Genomic DNA, 23469 nt, shown 5'->3' with positions numbered 1-23469 from the left:
CTCCGCTGTCCGATCCAGATAGAAACTGGGCCAGGAGCGGTCGTTGCCACCGACAAATCGTTGCAACAACGCTCATGCTGCAACGCAACAAAGATGGAAACAGACAACACCTCGCCTGGTCCCCCGCAGATCGCGGGCGGCGACGGCTGCCGCTCCCCCACCCTCCGGCGCCGCTCCGCCGCCAAAATTGAACATCCATAGGACATCTGGCAGTGCACCGCCGCCCCGAATCATCACAGCGCTTCTCCCCCGACCCCTGCATCGACCCCGATAGCGCAACATATCTACAGGGATATGCTCGCCTCCGTCTCAGCTCCAACCTCCCATGGATCCGCTGCATCCAGGTGGACGGATCCACCTCCGGCGAGCTACGAAGCACCCGTGACGAGCAGCTACCGAAATCCGCCGGTGTTCTTCCCAGAAAAACCACCATCCGCAGCTACAGTCAATTTCGTTAATTCCTCTGCATATTGGGTAAGCTCTTTTACCCCTAGCGCACATGCTTCCATTATTTGTTGCAATGGAGCTTCAGTTAGTAATGGAGTTTCAGTTAGTAAATGAGATTCGGTTAGTAATGCAGCATATTTCAGCACATTCAGTGAAAAAGAATTTTAATGGAGCTTCAGTTAGTAATGCAGCAGATTCAGTTAGTAATGGAGCTTCAGTTGGTAATGCAGCTTCAGTATACTGTCGATGAAAAAAATTTAGAAGGAATTTTCAACAAAAATGTTCAGTTTCATTAGTACTAGTACTATTATGTTTCCAGTGGTGTGCATTTGAAAAAAAACAGAAACAGAAACTGTAGGCTGCTGCAATAAAAAAATCGAAAGTTCAGAAAAGTTTAGTTTCATTGACTTAACTCCTTCTGTAAAAAATGAAGAAGTTCAGGAAAGTTTTCATTGCCTAGATGATTACAGTGGTTCAGTAGATTGAGATTGTTGTTGTTGAAAAATTCAAAAACTATTGTTTCCACTATGGAGTGTTGAACTTAAGAAATGTGCATGATTGCTTCTTGCTTCTTCCTTCTTCTGTTGAAATGGTCATTACTAACTGATATAATTTAGCATTTACATACTGTTGCATAGAAAACAAAAAATGGTACTAGTATTAAAATTCCTGATGTATTGAGTTTTGTTGGACATTTAGGCTGCTGGTGAAGAGACAGGAGGTGAGGAGAGCTATGCACAACCACATGTTGCAACAAATGGAGGGATGTCTTCGGATGCCGGGCACAACTCAACCGCTGCAATGTACGATGATGATCAAGAGGATGATGATATTTCATCTCAGCCGCTTATGCCCTATGTTGGCATGGAATTTGACTCTATTGATGATGCCAAGGAATTTTACAATGAATATGCATTCAAGATGGGCTTTGGCACACACATTTGCGCTTCTAAAAAAAGCCAGAAGAGAGGTCCTCCAACACTTATCAAGAAGGTTTTCCAGTGTGTGCATGCAGGGAAGCCGGAAAGTAAAGGGGACAGTAGCACTGCTTCTGAAGGGGTCTCAATGGGAGCAGCATCGTCTAGCAAACAGAATTGGTTTGAAATGGATGTCGGCAGCAAGCGTCAAAAGAATCGGCTGCTGCGACATGATTGCAAAGCTCACCTGATTGTTGGGATCAAAGGCAATAAATGGGCTGTATCACATTTTGTTGCAGAGCATACACACCCTCTAATGCCACAGCCGGAGCTTGTCTGCTACTACCGCTCACACCGCAAAATCCCGGAAGAAGATAAGGATCTCATAATGACTATGCATGATGTAAACTTCTCAACTTCGTCATGCATGGGAATGCTTGGAAGGGTGCGTGGCGGAGACCGCAGGATACTACCATATGTCAAGAGGATGTTTCAAACTTTCGGTCCAAGCTGCGACAAAACCTAAACCTCCGAGACATGGATTTCACAATTCAGTACTTTGAGAGGCGGCAAGCTGAGAACCCTCAATTCTACTATGCAAAAACAGTTGACAAGGAGACCAACTCTGTCACAGGGCTCTTTTGGGTGGATGGGAGGACAACGGCATTGTACCCCAAGTACAAAGATTGTATCTTCTTTGATACAACATTTTGCACAAATCGGTACAACATGCCGTTCGCTCCGATTGTTGGAGTCAACAACCACTTGCAAACGGTGTTGTTGGGTTGTGCACTGTTGCCAAATGAACAGATTGAAACTTTCAAGTGGGTGTTCCAGCATTTTTTGCTTGCGATGAACAATGAACACCCATTAAACATTATGACCGACCAGGACAAGGCCATGGAAACTGCCATATCTCAAGTGCTGCCCAACACGGTGCATAGATGCTGCAAATGGCACGTCCAACGAAAAGCGCGTGAGAAGTTGGGCAGGATAATGAGTAAGGATGAGGTTTTTGAGCAAGCTTTCTACACTTGCATCAATGATTCTGACACGGTTGATGAATTTGAAGAGAATTGGCAGCACATGATACATTGCTTCGACTTGGTTGATAATAGGCATCTATGCAACATGTGGAAGACTCGTGAAACCTGGGCTCCAGCATTCTTTCGGAAGTGTTTTTCCCCTTTACAAGCACTATGGGGAGGTCAGAGGGACTAAACTCCTACTTCAAGACATTTGTTAATCCTCAGGACTCGGTCTGGAGGTTTGTGCAACAGTATGAGGTGTTGCAAGAGACTATGCTAGACCGTGAGGACAATCAAGCTTTCATTGGAGCAGCAACCACAACCCCGCTTTACTCACGGTACAGAATTGAGCGTCAGGCAGTTGGTTTCTACACCCGTAATGTGTTTGGCAAGTTTCAAGCAGAAGTGACTACCTCCACAGGGTTTGTGATGAACCGGGTTCCTTCTCCTAACATTGGAAGCATGAGATTTGAGCTCTTTTCAAATTACTATGAAGACCCCAAGATATTTATAGTGAATGTTGTGCTGGCAGAAGAGACATTTGAGTGCAGCTGCAATTGTTTTGAGATGAATGGAATCATATGTGCACACATCATTAGAGTGATGGTCCACCTCAATGTCCAAGCTATACCGCAACGCTACTTGCTAGAAAGGTGGTCAGAACAAGCAACAACACCAACAGGTGGTAGCGACCATCTTCTCGATTTCGCGCTCCCTTCAAACAATACACTCAAGTACAACTCGTTGTGCAGAAAATTCACATGGTTGGCCTCCCAAGCTTGTAGCAATGACGTTGCCTGCAAAATACTAAATGATGCAGCTCATGTGCTTGAGCCCATTATACTTGCAGCTAGGAGAGGGGAACTACCAGAGCAGCAGGAAGCGCAACAGCACCAGCCAGATCATCATCAGAACACAACACAGGGGGGAAGCCAGCAAACAGCAATGCATCAAAGGGGGCCAACTCATCAGCAAAAACATCCCCAGATGCAGCAGCAACAGACACCACTTGAACCAAAGCAACAACAGCCAAAACATCCAGGGGAGAAGCAACCAGATTGCCCCACGCAGCAGCAACAAGCGGCTACCACACATGTAGCACACGATACCGGGGAGGTACCCATGCTTCAAAACCCAGCACGTGTGCCGAAGAAAGGGCAACCGACGGAGAAGTCTAAGAGAAGAAAGACTTTACTTGAGCAACGAGAAGATGCTCAAAAGAAGAAGGCAAAAACAGATGAGAAGAAGAAAGAAACCAAGCCCAAAAGGAAACCTGGACCAAAGAAGAAAACAGATATCTGCTCGTATTGCAAAGAGGGTGATCACAGTGTTGTAACATGTGAGTTGTTGAAGGCTGCAATGGCTGTTGAGAAATGCAACTACTGTAAAGAGCCTGATCATGCAGTGAAGCATTGTCCCTACCTAAGGGCTGCGATGTCAATGGAGGCTGGTGTTAGTAGAGCAACAGATCTTAGGCTCTGAAGAACAAATTAAGAGAAGAAAAATGACTGAAAATGCTTTCCTCTAGAGTGTTTGGTGTCCCTCCAGAATGTATGCAATCTCAAATGAACTGTTTTTTCATGGTAGTTTTTGTCCACATGAGAAAAAGCCTGCTTCAAACATGTAAAAAGAAGTCTCTTATTTGAACAACATTTGTGCTTAATTTGTGTGTTGGGCAACTGAGGATACATATATTTACAGTGCTTATAATGCATTTAATTTCACAGAATTTAGTTTTGTTTCTGTCTACATATCGGTGTTTGACAAAAATAATGAGGTCTTATTAAATTTGTCTATATCATATATTTGTGCTTCCTTATACTGATGGTCCACTGAGACAAAACTGAAAAAATAAGAGCAGAGTCATCCTTGGAAAGCTATCCTGATGCTTCAATGGGAGAACAGAGTTACTGGGTGAACATATTTATGCAACAAAACTTGAATTTCTTGAGTATAAAAAAATGCTCCTTGTGTGAAGAAGCGACGAGTTGGAAACTAAAAATATTCTCTATAGGGGCTCGACTGCTTCCTGGAAGCATTTCAAAAAGAAGAAAAAGGAAAAAAAATGTGAACCTCTATGTAAAACCTAGTTAGAATTTAGAACCAATGACATTGGTTTTCAATAAACTCAAAACTATATAAAAATAATACCAAAAAAGTGATAGTATATGCATCACATGAGCATATGTTGCATTCGGAGTTCAACAAAAAAAGAAAAAGGTATACTAAAAGAAGCAAGTGTGGGTACAGAAGAAATTTTTCATTAAAATGTGTTGTATCAACATCCATCCAAGACATGAAACACACGTCGAATACCGATCCAACAAGAGGGTTTGCGTCTGTTATATTGAGTCTACATTCTTGTTTACAGCAAAAGTTGTGAACTACAACCCACAAGATAGTTAAGGACAGGCACAAAAGCTCCCCGGAAGAACGAACTCCATCCACCCCCTAGATGTTGATGATGAAAAATGATCTTCGATCTTCAATCAAAGTTCCAGCAACTTCTTCAACTGGTCTGCAGAGTCTAAGGTATTGCTGGGATTCTTGATAAGATCTGCTGCAATACGTTTCCGGAGGTTTGGGATGCAACTCTGTGACAAATGGAAATGAAAAAAAGCAGAGAATTAGGAATGGATAGAAAGAAAATGGTAAGCTCCTAAGTAGAACAACAGTATGCTCCAATTTGTAGAAAGGGATAGAAATTGGCACCTCATCAAAATGCTTCATGACAACACCATCGAAGTTTTCCAAGAAAAGAATTGCATAGAAGCCACAATTATAACTAAGAAAAAACATAGAAAGATACAACCAAATCAATAAACACTAACCACCCACAAATTCAAATCTCTATAATTTGCACAAAAAATTACTGGAAAATAAAAAAGCTTACTGCGTTAATTGCTTTGGGTGATCTGGGGTGACCTTCTCAAACAATGCAAGATCAAAATGAAATGAAGATTCTTTGCTTGCAACTTTCTTTATGTTGGCAATCTGATTGGATGCAACACAATAAAACAGAATCAAAAACTACGAAAATATGGGTTGTTTTCTTTGAAGCATACAGGTTTGAAAAAGAATGAAAGAAACAAAATGATAAAGCAAGCAAAGATCATTAAAACATTGTTGGTTGCCTTATGGAGCAAGTTAACATCCGTGGCGTTCTTGACCGAGTCGAAAACATTGAATTGCTTGTGCAACAAGTTCACAACAACCACCGCCCAATGCTTATTCTGAACGACACTAATGAAGAGCTGGGTGCAACATAAAAATAAACTAGATGTTACATAACATGCTTCAGAAAAATAAGGTGAAAAAATGTCATAGCAGTCAAGAGAAAAAACTTACTAGATTGCTTTTTGAAATATGGTTATTTTCACATGCCTTTCTGAACTCTCTTTCACAATTCTTGTGATCAAACAAGTCAGGATCCATAGCCAATTGACTCTGGAAAAAAGAGTAAAAATGCAACAAGATAGCACAGCCAGATGATTTTATGTATGTTGCAAGAAAGTGACAAAAAAGAATCACTATATGGAGGATAGACTAACCCCCATAAACACTGAGAATGCAAACTTCTTCGGCTTCTTCTTGTTGTACAATTGCTCCAAGTTGAAAGTTTTCAGATACAGTGTCATTACCTCGCTGTCAAGATCAGCTCGTGGCTTTAATGCAGCATGGAAGTTCTGAAGTGATGTGTGGAAGTCCTCTATTTCAATGAAATCAGGGCTGCAAAACATTTCAACATGGGACAAAGGAACACATGTTGACAGAAAAGAGAAAGGAACAGGAGATTAGTACTTTAAAAAGCCACTAACCCGCCATATATTTGGATAAGGGGAACAAACAGAAAAAGGACTCACATTACTAGATCTTTCTTTGCTCTTGGTATTTTGTACCTACTCATCACATACTACTGGTACAGAGCATCATCTTTTCGGTCGATCTTGATCCTCTTCATCTTTGGAACACCATCAGGAGGCTGGGCCGTTCTTTTCTTAACTGCCTTCTTCACACGAGCACTGCTCCCACTGGTAGCCTCGACAATCTTCTCCCCTGGCTCATGCAACTCAGCTTCAAAACGATCTTGTTGCACTGGCATGAGACAAAAGTAAGAAAAAAGCAAACACATAAAACATGATGAACTAACTACATGGTACAATCTAGTTTTTAAATGACTCAAGGTGAGCAGACAAAAAACCCTGAAGATACAACTGGAGCTGTGAATGCAATTGGAGATGCATCATATATAGGTGGCCGGGTTTCACATGACTTTTGAAGCTTCGGATCAGTGTCGAAGCATGGGGCTGGTGCTTCATATTGCACTGGAAGCTTTGAGCCACTGCTCTGCCTTGCAAGCACTGGACTGTTGTCGAAGGTGGGCCCTGCTGAAAGCGGTTGTTGAACATCAGGAGAGGAGACGCCATTAATTTCCTTTTCCTTTTTCTCTTCCATAACCTTCCTTGCAGTCTCAGGATCCATGTTGAACCACTCGAAGTCTTCGGTTCCCTCTTGAACAGACTACATGAAGGACCATCATCAAATTCTAACGCAAGTGAATCCAATGCAGCCACGGTACCTTGTGATAAAATCACCCGCCCAGCCTCATCAGTAACACATGGGACTTTTGCATCTCCCGCCACGTATTCAGGGGCTACCACCTCCTCCTGGTCCCCCTTATCCTGAACAAACTCCGCATCTTCCTTCCCAACTTTATCGCAACACTGCATTTTATCCAAAAAAATGTCCTGATCATGTCCATTCTGGTTGGTGTCGGGACAACCTGCAGCTTCCATCTCAACCTCGACTTCTTGTGCTGTGGCACCCATGTGAACTGTAGGGCTAGTTTGGGGTGGAGCCCTGGTGTCACATGCTCCTGCTGCATTGCTTGCTGGAACATCAAAAGTAACACCTTCAGACACCTGTGCCTTGGAAGTTGCAGCAATGGAGTTTGCTTCAACCAAAATACGTGCTACACGCTTGCAGAAAATTGACTGCATTATCTGGCCGAAGGATGTCAGAACATTCTTCACTTATGCCGCATGCAACTTCTTGTGCTTCTCATATAATGGGAGCATGTGAGGTGGGATCTGCTTCAAAGAGAAAAACGAGAATGAAACAGAGAAAAAAGTTGAGTTTTACATCATCAATGCATGCACTAATTATTTACTACTAATTTACTGAAAAGAAATTGAAGACAAAATAAACAAAGAAAAAAACATGCTTACCTCCAGGTCTTGACTAGAAGGAAGCGGCTGCAGCCACTCATCTAGAGAGCCGCACACATCGCCACCGGTCTCTCTCCCATCTGTGACTGGATTGGCTGGTATCTCGGGAATGTTTCCACCTCCACTAACTCCATCCACATTGTTGTTCTCGCAATCATCTTCGTTGCAACTCACAATTGATACATATGGTATCTCTGGCAAACGATGAAGCTGCAGATTATCAAAAAAAGGTTGGTCATCAGATCAAAAATAAAGGCAGCACAAACAAAAAGAGTTGAGATAATTGAAAGGAGGAAAAGAGGTATTACATTCCGTTTCCAAATTCAATTCTATCAAGGCTGAGCTTGTTTTTATCAATTTCTTCTAGCAACTTGAAGTCGTTGTTGCAAATGAAACATGCCCTTGGAAGAGAGTAGTTGAATCTATGCTCAGAGACCAACCCACGAGGCACATCGACAAAATCCATGTAAATTACCTAAAAAACAATCAAAATGCCATTGTGAGCAAAGCTTCTGGATGCTACAAATGATACTGGAGTGAATAATAAAAGAAAGAAAATAGACAAAAGTAACAGGATCATTTGACATACCGCGAACATGGGCAGACAACCGCCAATCCAAAATCCACTTTTTCCTGCCTCCCTCTTCTTTTGGTACTTCTTCACCTCCTTCAAAGCAGCAGCCAGGAAATGCTCATCCCACGCAAACTCATTGATCTTGTCCATGTCAACCAAGCTCGCAACATCCTCTAGGGGGACCATGTTGCCAGTCCCAGGAGATAGCACGAGAGCAATGCATAAAAGCACCCGAGTCCTGTTGATGGAAACTACATCACGATCATCTGTTGCCTTCAGCACTTGAATAGCATGCTTCATTGGAGACCTTGACCCTACTCGATAGGGTTCACGGAGCGCATGAGACTCATTCCTCCTCAACAGCTCCACTGGCCTTGACCCAGAAGGTACATTGAAATTTTTTCGCACCATGTCTTTCGTGAACAATATAGACTTCTTCTTGTGACTGCAAAAAATAGATGCAACATAATAATGTGAAAAACACAACAAAATTAATTGCTACACGAGGAACCACCGACAAGCAAATACAAAGGTAAAAAGATGATGGTGCATTATGCTTGTCATGCATACCTAAACATTGCCTTTTCTGTGTCAATTTTCATCACTATCCAATCAAGCAAATCAGCCGGCACAGAGAAAGAACTGATGTTTAGGAGGGACCCAAAGCTGCTTTTGCTAATAATTTTCTTCTTAGTTTCAGACTGAAGATTCGCAACTTGACGCAGCCGGGTTGCTGAGAAACGTGTTGAGAATGACCCATCAGCAGTACATTCGTCCTCGTCCATTCTGCAAAAAAAGAAGAAGAAAAAGAAAGAGCATGAGGATGCATCATCTATATGTGACTGTAGTATTGCAGCACAACACTACCACTAAAATAACAGAGCCTTACTTCTAAAAACAAAGCTGAATCTGTACGGAAAAAAGATGGTGTGCTGCAATACAACTAAAAAATTCAGGTTCAGTTACATACTGACTTTAATTTAAACTAGACGAACATAACATTCAATTTTCAAGTTAAGTTCCAAAAAAAACCTAAACCTCATGGGTGGGAGCAGTCGTGTTTTAGACTAGCATAGTGTGACCTCACATTTCTTTTGCCATGGAAAAACCGCTTAATTAACAAACTTAGTATGGGTGAGGCAGAGCATTTCGCTGCCTTTAGCAGCAGGGCATCCACATACAGGCAGCGTGCTGTGATGCCTATTTGCTTCAGTTGAGTTCAGCAGAAAACTAAAGTATAGAGGGCATGCTATGATTGTTATGAAATTACCTACCAGGGAAGCACAAACTAAAATGAAAAAATGAGTGTGGCAGTGATTTCAATGGATGAATTGGTAGTTAAGTAAATGGAATGAATGGATAAGCTATGTTAGGCTATCAACAAGCAAGCAAGCAAAACAAACACAAAAGCAAGCTAGCTAGGCTGAATCCGTACAAAATGCAATTAACAAAAAAACTCTGCTGCAACTAACATTCAATTTCCGGTTAAAGTTCCCATAGAAATTGAGGTGTGCTCTACTCCAAAAGACGGAGTAAAAAAATGAGGTGTGCTCTAGTGCTAGTCTGAAAATTACCCTGCTGCAACAAGACTAAGAAATTTAGATTCAAAACTGAATTTGGTTTAAACTAGCAAAACAAGTCAGATTACCAGCTTACGTTTCGATGCAACTAACACCTGGGCACACCTACGGACACCACCCCTCAAACACCAAAAAGCACACCTCCGACGAGCACTTCCTCCTCCGACGAGCACAACCCCAACCCCAACACGCTCTCCAACCTCCTGCATAGCAGCTCCGACGAGCACATCCCCAACCCCGACCCGCTCCCCCTCCTCCTGTCTAGCAGATCTGACGAGATAAACCCAACCCCATCCCGCACTGCCCCCTCCGGGCAAGCAGATGCGACAAGCCCCACCGCTACCACGGATCCACTACTGCATCGCGTGTTTTGGGATGGCGGAAGACAAAAATGTTGAGATCTGGAAGACAAACTTGGAATCTGCGTCGTCATCGTCCATGGAGTGCGACAATGATGCACGTGTCTCCACTCCCACACCAGCCGCCGGCGCCGCCGTTCCTTTCCCTAGCAGCAGCGTCGACCATCGCATCGCACGATGGTTGGATCTGCGCGAGGGGAAGAAGGTGGGGAAGAGGACGAAATGGAAGAGGAGGAAGGAAACAGAGCAAGATCTCACCTGGGGTCGATGTTGCAATCAATCGACGAGTCAACCAACGCACCTGGTCGGGCTGCACGTGACCCGACCGGGACAGAAACAGCCGCACAATCAGCAGCGATCCGACGGCTCTGGAGGAGGTTTACGCGCGTGAGAAATAAGTCAAATGGAAATAAACGTTTTCCATAGTCCTGTACATCTTGCCGGTGTGAGATGCCCCTAGAAATCCCCCGTATCATGAGTCTCTAGTCCAACCCAATCCCTAGATTTTTTAGGAAAGGGCCCAACAAAAATTAGACGCGCAGTCCTAATTTAATTGCTCAGTTTGCAAGCTTAGAGTCCTAATCTAATAGCACAGATGTATAGTTGGTGCCGTCCATCACGGGAGCAGTTCCTGCGTTCCCTACTTGTACTCTTGTAACTCTGACCAGGCAATATAATTGACTGTGGCTTGACTCATCTCTCAGCTCTCACTAGTCCCACTAATAATACAATTCAGTTTCTTTAGATGGATGATCAAGGAAGGATGATAGACTTTGGTATTCAAGGCCATGAGTTTAGTCAAAGGACTACAATACCAACTAAGGTTGAATAGTTCTCTACGATTCCTCGGCCTTTGACGTACTTGTGCTTGTTCTTGCAAATGGTATCTGGTTCCACGGTATGGGGCAAGAAACTGTGGTGTGTTTGCATATCCCACATCTACAAGATAATATTTACCATGAGGTACCTGAAATCCATGGTTAAGTGCATCTTGGAGAACCCTTGCATCCGAGGCTGATCCTTCCCAGCCAGGATGCACATGCACAGACCTCAAATCAAAGTCACATGCAACCATAACATTTTGTGTGATTGTTTGCTTTCTGTTTCGATATGGGTCTTGTTCATGTGGTGAGATAGTCATTGGAATATGTGTACCATCAATAGCACCAATGCAATCCTGTATTCATATTATATCATGAGATATTATTTTGAATAAAACTTCAAACAACCACATTACATTTACCAATACAAAGTCAGAAATATATGAAAATGTATGCTTACATTGAAGTAGGGATGGAAATGTGATCTCCTCAAGATTGGATGTGGTCGAAGAGAAGGTGGGCGTATATAGATGCTTGCAAGCTTTGTAATTGCCTCTAGTACATCTCCAAAGTGTCGACTGATGGTTTGCCCACTGTGCTGGAACCTATCCTGCAAGGTTTCATTACTGGCATTTTTTGCAACTGCATATAAAAATATTGCAACCTTTTCTTCCAAGGAGACTATTGTTGAATCTTCAAGTATTTCATTCTCACGCAGCTTCTCAACCAGAGCATGAAAGATGTAAGCCTCCATTCTGAAATGCCTTTGCATAAGCTTTCATGCGCATTTACGATTTCCTGGACATAAGCAGCTCTTGTAAGACTAGATGTATGCATTGGTTTTCTCTCTCTTCCTTCTTCCATGGTAGGGAAGACAAATAACATGAATTCATCCTCCATCTGTGACCTCCTATGATAGCTTGGATCCATTAAAATGTGTGTAAATCAGCAAGAAATGCTGAAAATATTTGTATGTTCTATCAGTGAGATGTGGATCAACAAATAAAATATGGAGCTAAATCATATTGTCAATGCATATGTACTAACCTGTTGTTTATGTTATCCTGGTTGTTGTTGATGACCGTGCTAGAAGCTGCTGGCGGGGTTCCTTCTTTGGTTAGCTAACCATAAACTAAAGATGAGATTTGTGTGTATTCTGAAGATGAGATGTGTGTGTTTTGACCTCCACAACAAGATGATATATAGGGAGAGAAGTCTTGTATAACCATGTAACGGCTAGTTGCTTGAGAGCAACTAACGGCTAGTTGCTTTAAATTAAAATATTATTTCTTTATGTTTCCTATGTGTGTTCCTATCCTGTGAACCAAAGGGCATTTAATTTCCTATTCCTATGATCTAAGCAGCCACAGGATTGGAAATGCATACACCTCATTTCCTATACTTTTCCTATTCCTATAAAATTCCTATCCTTTGAACCAAAGGAGGCCTTAAGGTTCAATGACGCTAGGGTTATAGGGAAAGTATGTACGCGGTTACCGAATGTTGTTCAGAGTCCCAGATGAGATCCCGGACGTCACGAGGAGTTCCGGAATGGTCCTGAGGTAAATATTTATATATGGGAAGTCCCGTTTTGGTCACCGGAAAAGTTTCGGGTGCTATCGGTAACGTACCGGGACCACCGGGAGGGTCCCGGGGGTCCACCAGGTGGGGCCACCAGCCCCAGAAGGCTGTGTGGGCCAAGTGTGGGAGGGGACCAGCCCCAGGTGGGCTGGTGCGCCCCCCCACCAAGGCCCAAGGCGCGTGGAGAGTGGGAAGGGGGCAAACCCTAGGTCCAGATGGGCCTTAAGGCCCACCCTAGGGCGCCCCCTGTCTTTCCCCCCTTGGCCGCAACCCTAGATGGGTTTTGGGGCTGCCGCCACCCCTAGGGAGGGAACCCTAGATGGGGGCGCAGCCCCTCCCCTTCCCCTATATATACTTGAGGTATTGAGGGCTTCCCAACACATGATTTGATCTTCCTCTTGGCGCAGCCCTACCTCTCTCCCTCCTCGTCTCTCGTAGTGCTTGGCGAAGCCCTGCTGGAGTCCCGCGCTCCTCCACCATCACCACGCCATCGTGCTGCTGCTGGACGGAGTCTTCCCAAACCTCTCCCTCTCTCCTTGCTGGATCAAGGCGCGGGAGACGTCACCGGGTTGTGCGTGTGTTGAACGCGGAGGTGCCGTCCGTTCGGCGCTAGGATCATCGGTGATTTGGATAACGACAAGTACGACTCCATCAACCACGTTATCTTGAACGCTTCCGCTTAGCAATCTTCAAGGGTATGAAGATGCACTCCCTCTCTCTTGTTGCTAGATGACTCCATAGATTGATCTTGGTGATGCGTAGAAAATTTTAAATTTTTGCTACGATCCCCAATAGTGGCATCATGAGCTAGGTCTATGCGTAGATTCTATGCACGAGTAGAACACAAAGTAGTTCTGGACGATGATTTGTTCAATCTGCTTGCCGTTACTAGTCTTATCTTGATTCGGCGACATTGTGGGATGAAGCAGCCCGGACCGACCTTACACGTACTCTTACGTGAGACAGGTTCCACCGACTGACATGCACTAGTTGCATAAGGTGGCTAGCGGGTGTCTGTCTCTCCCACTTTAGTCGGATTGGATTCGATGAAAAGGGTCCTTATGAAGGGTAAATAGAAATTGGCATATCACGTTGTGGTTTTTGCGTAGGTAAGAAACGTTCTTGCTAGAAACCCATAGCAGCCATGTAAAACCATGCAACAACAATTAGAGGACGTCTAACTTGTTTTTGAAGGGTATGCTATGTGATGTGATATGGCCAAAAGGATGTGATGAATGATATATGTGATGTATGAGATTGATCATGTTCTTGTAATAGGAATCACGACTTGCATGTCGATGAGTATGACAACCGACAGGAGCCATAGGAGTTGTCTTAATTTATTTATGACCTGTGTGTCAATGAAAACGCCATGTAATTACTTTACTTTATTGCTAACCGTCAGCCATAGTAGTAGAAGTAATAGTTGGCGAGGCAACTTCATGTAGACACGATGATGGAGATCATGGTGTCATGCCGATGATGATGGTGTTCATGCCACGCCTCGAAGATGGAGATCAAAGGCGCAAGATGATATTGGCCATATCATGTCACTGTATGATTTGCATGTGATGTTTGTCATGTTTTTACATCTTATTTGCTTAGAACGACGGTAGCATAAATAAGATGATCCCTCATTAAAATATCAAGGACTGTGTTCCCCCTAACTATGCACCGTTGCTAAGATCCGTTGTTCCGAAGCACCACGTGATGATCGGGTGTGATAGGTTCTAAAGTTCGCATACAACGGGTGTAAGCCAGATTTACACATGCAATACACTTAGGTTAACTTGACGAGCCTAGAATGTACATACATGGCCTCGGAACACGGAAGACCGAAAGGTCGAACATGAGTCGTATAGTGGATACAATCAACATGAAGATGTTCACCGATGATGACTAGTCCGTCTCACGTGATGACCGGACACGGCCTAGTTGACTCGGATCATGTATCACTTAGATGACTAGAGGGATATCTATCTAAGTGGGAGTTCATTGAATAATTTGATTAGATGAACTTAATTATCATGAACATAGTCAAAAGGTCTTTGCAAATTATGTCGTAGCTCACGCTTTGGTTCTACTGTTTTAGATATGTTCCTAGAGAAAATTTAGTTGAGAGTTGACAGTAGCAATTATGCGGACTGAGTCCGTGAACTGAGGATTGTCCTCATTGCTGCACGGAAGGGCTATGTCCTTAATGCACCGCTCAGTGCATTGAACCTCGAGCATCATCTGTAGATGTTGGGAAACATCTGACATACACGTTTTGATGACTACGTGATAGTTCAGTGTGTAATACTAACAGTTTAGAATTGTGGCACCAAAGACGTTTTTGAAACGTCGTAGAACATATGAGATGTTCCAAAGACTGAAATTGGGATTTCAGACTAATGCCCACGTCAAGAGGTATGAGACCTCTGACAAGTTTCTTAAGCCTGCAAACTAAGGGAATAAAGCTCAATCGTTGAGCATGTGCTCAGATTGTCTGAGTACTACAATCGCTTGAATCGAGTGGGAGTTAATATTCCAGATGAGATAGTGATAGTTCTCCATAGTCACTACCACCAAGCTATTAGAGCTTAGTGATGAACTATAACATATCAGGGATAGACATGATGATCCTTGAGCAATTCGCGATGTTTGACACCGTGAAAGTAGAAATCAAGTAGGAGCATCAATTGTTGATGGTTAGTAAAACCACTAGTTTCAAGAAGGGCATGGGAAAGAAGGGATACTTAATGAGACGGCAAATCAGTTGCTGCTCTAGTGAAGAAACCCAAGGTTGAATGAAACCCGAGACTAAGTGCTTCTATAATGAGGGGAACGGTCACTGAAGCAGAACTACCCTAGATACTTGGTAGATGAGAAGGCTGGCAAGGTCGACAGAAGTATTTTGAATATACATTATATTATTATGTACTTTACTAGTACTCCTAGTAGCACCAGGGTAATAAATACCTGTTCGGTTGCTAAGTGTTAGTAACTTGAAATAAAAGGCTACGGAGACTAGCTAAAGGTGAGATGACGATATGTTGGAAGTGTTTCCAAGGTTGATGTGATCAAACATCACACGCTCCCTCTACCATCGAGATTGGTGTTAAACCTAAATAATTGTTATTTGGTGTTTGCGTTGAGCATAGACATGATTGGATTATGTTTATCTCCATACGGCTATTCATTTAAGGAGAATAATGGTTACTCTGTTTACTTGAATAATACCTTCAATGGTCTTGCACCTAAAATAAATGGTTTATTGAATCTCGATCATAGTGATACACATGTTCATGCCAAAAGATATGAGATAGTAATGATAGTACCACATACTTGTGGCACTGCCATTTGAGTCATGATGGTATAAAACGCATGAAGAAGCTCCACGTTGATGGATCTTTGGTCTCACTCGTTTTGAAAAGATTGAGACATGCGGACCGTGTCTATTGGTAGATATGCATGAAGAAACTCCATGTAGATGGATCGTTTGGACTCACTTGATTTTGAATCACTTGAGACATGCAAATCATACCACATGGGCAAGATGACTGAAAGGCCTCGTTTTCAGTAAGATGGAACAAGAAAGCAACTTGTTGGAAGTAATACATTTTGATGTGTGCAGTCCAATGAGTGCTGAGGCATGCAGTGGATATCGTTATGTTCTTACTTCACAGATGATTTGAGTAGATGCTAAGTATATTTACTTGATGAAACACAAGTCTGAATTATTGAAAGGTTTAAGTAATCTCAGAGTGAAGTTGAAGATCGTCATGACAAGATGATAAAATGTCTATGATATGATCATAGAGATGAATATCTGAGTTACGAGTTTTGCACACAATTAAGACATTATGGAAATTGTTTCACGACTAATACCGCCTGGACCACCATAGTGTGATGGTGTGTTCGAACATCACAACTGCACCCTATTCGATATGGTGCATACCATGATGTCTCTTATCGAATTACCACTATCGTTTATGGGCTAGGTATTAGAAACAACCGCACTCACTATAAATAGGGCACCACACAATTCCGTTGAGACGACACCGTATGAACTATGGTTTAGAAAAACCCTAAGCTGTCGTTTCTTAAAAGTTTGGGGCTGCGATGCTTATGTGAAAAAGTTTCAGGCTGATAAGCTTGAACCCAAAGCGGATAAATGCATCTTCATAGAATACCCAAAACAGTTGGGTATACCTCCTATTTCAGATCCGGAAGCAAAAGTGATTGTTTCTAGAAACAGGTCCTTTCTCGAGGAAAAGTTCCTCTCGAAAGAATTGAGTGGGAGGATGGTGGAGACTTGATGAGGTTATTGAACCGTCACTTCAACTAGTGTGGAGTAGGGCACAGGAAGTTGTTCCTGTGGCACCTACACCGATTGAAGTGGAAGCTTATGATAGTGATCATGAAACTTCGGATCAAGTCACTACCAAACCTCATAGGTCGACAAGGATGCATACTACTTCAGAGTGGTACGTAATCTTGTCTTGGAAGTCATGTTGCTAGACAACAATGAACCTACGAGCTTTGGAGAAGCGATGGTGGGTCCAGATTCCGACGAATGGCTCGAGGCCATAAAATCCGAGAGAGGATCCATGTATAAAACAAAGTATAGACTTTAAAAGAACTACTTGATGGTCGTAAGGCTATTGGGTGCAGATGGATTTTAAAAGGAAGACAGACATTGATGGTAAGTGTCACCATTAAGAAAGCTCGACTTGTCGTTAAGATGTTTCCCGACAAGTTCAAGGAGTTGACTACGATGAGACTTTCTCACTCGTAGCGATGCTAAGAGTCTGTTGGAATTATGTTAGCAGTTACTGCATTATTTATGAAATCTTGCAGAAAGGATGTCAAAACATTGTTTCCTCGACGTTTTTCTTGAGGAAAGATTGTATGTGATACAACCAGAAGGTTTTGTCAATCCTGAAAGATTCTGACAAGTATGCAAAGCTCCAGCAATCCTTCTAAGGACTGGATTAAGCATCTCGGAATTGGAATGTACGCTTTGATGAGATGATCAAAGATTTTGGCTTTATACAAAGTTTATGAGAAACTTGTATTTCCAAAGAAGTGAGTGAGAGCACTATAGAATTTTTGATGAGTATACGTTGTTAACATATTGTTGACCAGAAATGATGTAGAATTTCTGGAAAGCATGTAGGGTTATTTGAAAAGTGTTTTTCGATGGAAAACCTGGATTAAACTACTTGAATATTGAGCATCAAGATCTATAAGGATAGATAAAAAATGCTTAATAGTAATTTCAAATGAATACATATCCTGACAAGATTTTGAAGGAGTTCAAAATAGATCAGCAAAGAAGGAGTTCTTGGCTGTGTTACAAGGTGTGAGTATTGAGTAAGACTCAATACCTGACCACGGCAGAAGAGAGAGAAAGGACGAAGGTCGTCCCCTATGCTTTAGACGTAGGCTCTATAGTATGCTATGTTGTGTACCGCACCTGAAGTGTGCCAAGCCATGAGTCAGTCAAGGGGTACAAGTGTGATCTAGGAATGGATCACAGGACAACGGTCAAGGTTATCCTCAGTAACTAGTGGACTAAGGAATTTTCTCGATTATGGAGGTGATAAAAGAGTTCTTCGTAAAGGGTTACGCCGATGCAATCTTTGACACTAATCTGGATGATTCTGAGTGGTAAACCGGATTCGTATAGTAGAACAGTTATTTGGAATAACTCCAAATAGAGCGTGGTAGCTGCATCTACAAGATGACATAGAGATTTGTAAAGCACACACGGATCTGAAAGGTTCAGACCCGTTGACTATAACATCTCTCACAAGCATAACATGATCAAACCCGGAACTCATTGAGTGTTAATCACATGGTAATGTGAACTAGATTATTGACTCTAGTAAACTCTTGGGTGTTAGTCACATGGCGATGTGACCTTGAGTGTTATTCACATAGCGATATGAACTAGATTATTGACTCTAGTGCAAGTGGGAGACTGTTGGAAATATGCCCTAGAAGCAATAATAAATTAGTTGTACGACCCGACCCGAATGGATCAAGTCTACTGTGCTCCGGTGTCATCCCTGGATCAGTAATGCTGACACCACACAGTACTTCGAAGGATTTATAGCAGAGTTGCAATCACACACTTATTACATCGATGTCTCAAAGATAACTTATTACAATAAATATGGCTTAAGGCCATCTAATAACGATAACAGCGGAAGACTCGGAAGATAAATGGGTCCATTAACTCCAACGGCATCACTGAGTATAGAACCACGACCTAAAAGCACCTTACTCGTCGTTTGAAAAGTCTGCAACATGAAAGTTGCAGCCCGAAAACGGGTCAGCACATGGAATATGCTGGCAATGTAACACATAGAGAGTAATGGAATGAAACAGCTATACTATATGCATATATGGCTGGTGGAGAGCTCTATGGTTACAGTTTTGCGTAAAGCCAGTTTTTCCCTACTGCAAAGGAATAAATTTATTTAACTATCATGGTAGTTGTTAAACATCGAGAATGGTTGACAGCATTCCGATCCCAATTAAGTGAACAATTAAAACCCAACAACATTAATTAGAAGTAATGTGATGAGATTCACATGATATTCAAGTACTAGATACTCAAGTTGTCCATAACCGGGGACACGGCTAATCATGATTAGTTTGTTACACTCTGCAGAGGTTTGCGCACTTTTCCCCACAAGACTCGATCGCCTCCGTTTAGTTTCTCGCACTACATGGTGTTTGAGAAGACGGATGACCGAGACACAGTCTTTCAGAAGCGCTAGCACCTTACGATGGATAGACCGGTACACCTACTTTCCCCTACATCTGCTAGTCTATCCTGTAAGAGTTCGCACGACTTAGTCAACTATGCCAGAGCCCATAATGGCTTGTGGCTGCACACGGAAGTTACTAGCATGAATGATCTTATGATCCCTTTGAGCCTGGGTGGCGGTCCGAAATAAAAACAGGCAAGTCCTGATAGACATCAGGTGCCTCAATCCACCCAGATGTGTGTTTAAGTTGCCACCTTAGGTAAACCATTAAATTATCAATCTCACATCTGTCATGGATATCACTCACCCAATCCACGTCTACTAGCATAGCATGGCATAATAAGCAAGCGTAGAAGCAACTCCCAAAGGTTTCATAATAATACAGGTAATAGGTACTACCTCATCTACTTCCCATCCCACAATTTAATTAGATCCTAATCATGCAATGTGAGAGGATTGATCTAATGCAATAAAACATGGGTTGTAGAAAAGGTATGATCAAAGTGTTACTTGCCTTGCTGAGAATCCGCGAGTCCTAGGGTTTCGAAGTAACAAGCGGCGCAATCCGGGTGATCTATCACAGACAAACAACAAGCACACAATAAGTACTCATCTAATGCACAGGAAAAACTCGAACAAGAGAACGAACCAGAAAGTTCAACTTAAGAACTCCGGTTGCAAAGAAAGAACGAGCCGAACAAAGAAACGGAAAACAAACGGCGGAAGAAAACAACTCGGTTCTAGCAGGTTGAAACTAGGTCAAATTTTATTGTGGCAAAAACTTGTTCAAGTTGATTAGTCGGAACGGCGGTTTCAAAACGAAACTCCAGGCGCTTGAATCACCTGATTCCGATAAACGAGCGAGAAGAAAGACTAGAACGAAGATCAGATCTGAGATCACGATCGCGGAATAAATCCGATGAAAAGAAAGAGACGAATGGTTAAACGAACGGACGTTCGTTAACCGGGAATAATCGGTGATCACGTTCGTTGAGACGAACGGTCCGAAAGAAGAACGAAAACCGATCTAGGGTTTTCGGAAAAGAAACCGAAAGGAAAAACCGGAAAGAAAACGGAAAAGAAACGGAACGGTTCTTTTAAGAAAAACCGAACCGGGGAAAGAAAAAGAGGCGCGGCGCGGGGCTACCTCCGGCGAGGCTCCGGCGAGGGGCTCCGGCGGCGGCGGCGCGGCTAAGGCGGCTATAGGCAGCGGCGGCTAAGGGCTTGGGGTGGTGTGGGGAGAGGGTGGGGGGTTATGGGGGTATTTATATAGGTGGTGGGGGGGGTTTCTTGGGGGAGGGGGCAAGCAATAGGAGGGGGGGTTAGAGTCCTACTAGGACTCGGCCTAGGGGCGGCGCAAGGCAGGCGGCGGGGCTGGCGGCTGCGCCTGGTGCACGGGGCGGCTGGGCCCTTGGCCCAGGCGGGCGCTGCGGTCTCCTTTTTTTTAAACGGTTACGCACGCAGAAAAACAAAAGAAAAGAAAACTAAACGAACTCCGAAAAAATCTAAAGTAAATTTTCCCCGACTCCTAAAATGAGTCGAACAAAATGAGCTTTTCTCCGGGCCAAAAAAATGCAATTTTTGAAAACGCGCATTTTTCCCTATCCAAATAAAAAGCAAACAAAACTCCGGCAAAACCAAAATTTGATTTATTCATTAGATCTTCATTTTTCCTAACTTTGGGAAAGTCATATTATTCCCTCTCTCATTTTTTTGATATTGGAAAAATAATTGAAAATGAAATAAATAAATCAAATGATCCTCTTTTCAAATTTGAGAAAACTCTCACATATGAAAATAACGAAATCTCCAACTCTCTCCGAAGGTCCTTGAGTTGCGTGAAATTTCTAGGATCGACCAAAATGCAAGAAAATATGCTATGCATGATGATCTAGTGTATAACATTCCAAATTGCAAATTTGGGATGTTACATTAGTTATTATTATATTTCCTTGTTCATGATAATCATTTATTATCCATGCTAGAATTGTATTGATAGGAAACTCAGATACATGTGAGGATACATAGACAACACCATGTCCCTAGTAAGCCTCTAGTTGACTAGCTCGTTGATCAATGGATGGTCACGGTTTCCTGACCATGGACATTGGATGTCGTTGATAACAGGATCACATCATTAGGAGAATGATGTGATGGAAAAGACCCAATCCTAAGCCTAGCACAAGATCGTGTAGTTCGTATGCTAAAAGCTTTTCTAATGTCAAGTATCATTTCCTTAGACCATGAGATTGTGCAACTCCCGGATACTGTAGGAATGCTTTGGGTGTACCAAACATCACAACATAACTGGGTGGATATAAAGGTGCACTGCGGGTATCTCCGAAAGTGTCTGTTGGGTTGGCACGAATCGAGACTGGGATTTGTCACTCCGTGTAAACGGAGAGGTATCTTAGGGCCCACTCGGTAGGACATCATCATAATGTGCACAATGTGACCAAGGAGTTGATCAAGGGATGATCCCTTGATGTGTTACGGAACGAGTAAAGAGACTTGCCGGTAACGAGATTGAACAAGGTATCGGGATACCGACGATCGAATCTCAGGCAAGTATCGTACCGATAGACAAAGGGAATTGTATACGGGATTGATTGAATCCTTGACATCGTGGTTCATCCAATGAGATCATCGTGGAGCATGTGGGAGACAACATGGATATCCAGATCCCGCTGTTGGTTATTGACCGGAGAGTTGTCTCGACCATGTCTGCATGACTCCCGAGCCCGTAGGGTCTACACACTTAAGGTTCGATGACGCTATGGTTATAGGGAAAGTATGTACGCGGTTACCGAATGTGTTCGCAGTCCCGGATGAGATCCCGGATGTCATGAGGAGTTCCAGAATGGTCCGGAGGTAAAGATTTATATATGGGAAGTCCCGTTTTGGTCACCGGAAAAGTTTCGGGTGCTATCAGTAACGTACCGGGACCACCGGGAGGGTCCCGGGGGTCCACCAGGTGGGGCCACCAGCCCCTAAAGGCTGTGTGGGCCAAGTGTGGGAGGGGACCAGCCCCAGGTGGGCTGGTGCGCCCCCCCCACCAAGGCCCAAGGCGCGTGGAGAGTGGGAAGGGGGCAAACCCTAGGTCCAGATGGGCCTTAAGGCCCACCCTAGGGTGCCCCCTCTCTTCCCCCCCTTGGCCGCAATCCTAGATGGGTTTTGGGGCTGCCTCCACCCCTAGGGAGGGAACCCTAGATGGGGGCACAGCCCCTCCCCTTCCCCTATATATACTTGAGGTATTGAGGGCTTCCCAACACATGATTTGATCTTCCTCTTGGCGCAGCCCTACCTCTCTCCCTCCTCGTCTCTCGTAGTGCTTGGCGAAGCCCTGCTGGAGTACCGCACTCCTCCACCATCACCACGCCGCCGTGCTGCTGCTGGACGGAGTCTTCCCCAACCTCTCCCTCTCTCCTTGCTGGATCAAGGCGCGGGAGACGTCACCGGGCTGTACGTGTGTTGAACGCGGAGGTGCCGTCCGTTCGGCGCTAGGATCATCGGTGATTTGGATCATGACGAGTACGACTCCATAAACCCCGTTCTCTTGAACGCTTCCACTTAGCGATCTTCAAGGGTATGAAGATGCACTCCCTCTCTCTCGTTGCTAGATGACTCCATAGATTGATCTTGGTGATGCGTAGAAAATTTTAAATTTCTGCTACGATCCCCAACACATAGCACGGCGGTAAAACCAGTCTCGCATAAGCGTACGCATAATGTCGGTCCGGGCCGCTTCATCCAACAATACCGCCGAACCAAAGTGTGACATGCTGGTAAGCAGTATGACTTATATCGCCCACAACTCACTTGTGTTCTACTCGTGCATAACATCAACGCATAAAACCTGGCTCTAATGCCACTGTTGGGGAACGTAGTAATTTCAAAAAAAATTCCTACGCACACGCAAGATCATGGTGATGCATAGCAACAAGAGGGGAGAGTGTTGTCTACGTACCCTCGTTGACCGGCAACGGAATCGTTGACACAACATAGAGTAAGTAGTCGTACGTCTTCCTGATCCGACCGATCCAAGTACCGAACATACGACACCTCCGAGTTCTGCACACGTTCAACTCGGTGACGTCCCTCGAGCTCTGATCCAGCCGAGTTTTGAGGGAGAGTTTCATCAGCACGACAGCGTGATGGCGGTGATGATGT

The 23469-nt window shown here is 43.6% G+C and overlaps 1 protein-coding gene and 1 pseudogene across 1 annotated transcript; one reads left to right on the top strand and one right to left on the bottom strand.

Moving 5' to 3' along the window:
• Window positions 1-294: 294 nt before the first annotated feature.
• LOC125537603 lies at window positions 295-3874 on the top strand (annotated as a pseudogene).
• A 1644-nt stretch (window positions 3875-5518) lies between these two features.
• On the bottom strand, window positions 5519-10465 carry LOC125533828. Its single transcript, XM_048697167.1, has 10 exons — window positions 10392-10465; window positions 10189-10320; window positions 8765-8980; window positions 8210-8639; window positions 7929-8095; window positions 7621-7830; window positions 6256-7482; window positions 5944-6121; window positions 5741-5839; window positions 5519-5646 (listed from the first exon to the last, which is right to left on the bottom strand). Exons 2-6 carry the CDS (start codon window positions 10302-10304, stop codon window positions 7791-7793), a joined length of 969 nt encoding a protein of 322 aa, XP_048553124.1. The 5' UTR covers window positions 10305-10320; window positions 10392-10465; the 3' UTR covers window positions 5519-5646; window positions 5741-5839; window positions 5944-6121; window positions 6256-7482; window positions 7621-7790.
• Between the last annotated feature and the right edge of the window lie 13004 nt (window positions 10466-23469).

The sequence above is a fragment of the Triticum urartu genome, chromosome 2, assembly GCF_003073215.2.
Source record: "Triticum urartu cultivar G1812 chromosome 2, Tu2.1, whole genome shotgun sequence".
NCBI lineage: Eukaryota > Viridiplantae > Streptophyta > Magnoliopsida > Poales > Poaceae > Triticum > Triticum urartu.
Note: the sequence above shows the minus strand (reverse complement) of the source record. Positions and strands in the feature narration are given on the sequence as shown.

What these genes read in the sequence shown, in the direction of transcription:
- LOC125533828 (XM_048697167.1), bottom strand. Translation starts at nt 10,304, where the DNA reads ATGCGATGGTCGACGCTGCTGCTAGGGAAAGGAACGGCGGCGCCGGCG. An exon ending in GTTGTCTGCCCATGTTCGCG is followed by an intron (nt 8,096 to 8,209) that starts GTATGTCAAATG and finishes ATTGTTTTTTAG; the next exon opens with GTAATTTACATGGATTTTGT. An exon ending in ATTGAATTTGGAAACGGAAT is followed by an intron (nt 7,831 to 7,928) that starts GTAATACCTCTT and finishes GATAATCTGCAG; the next exon opens with CTTCATCGTTTGCCAGAGAT.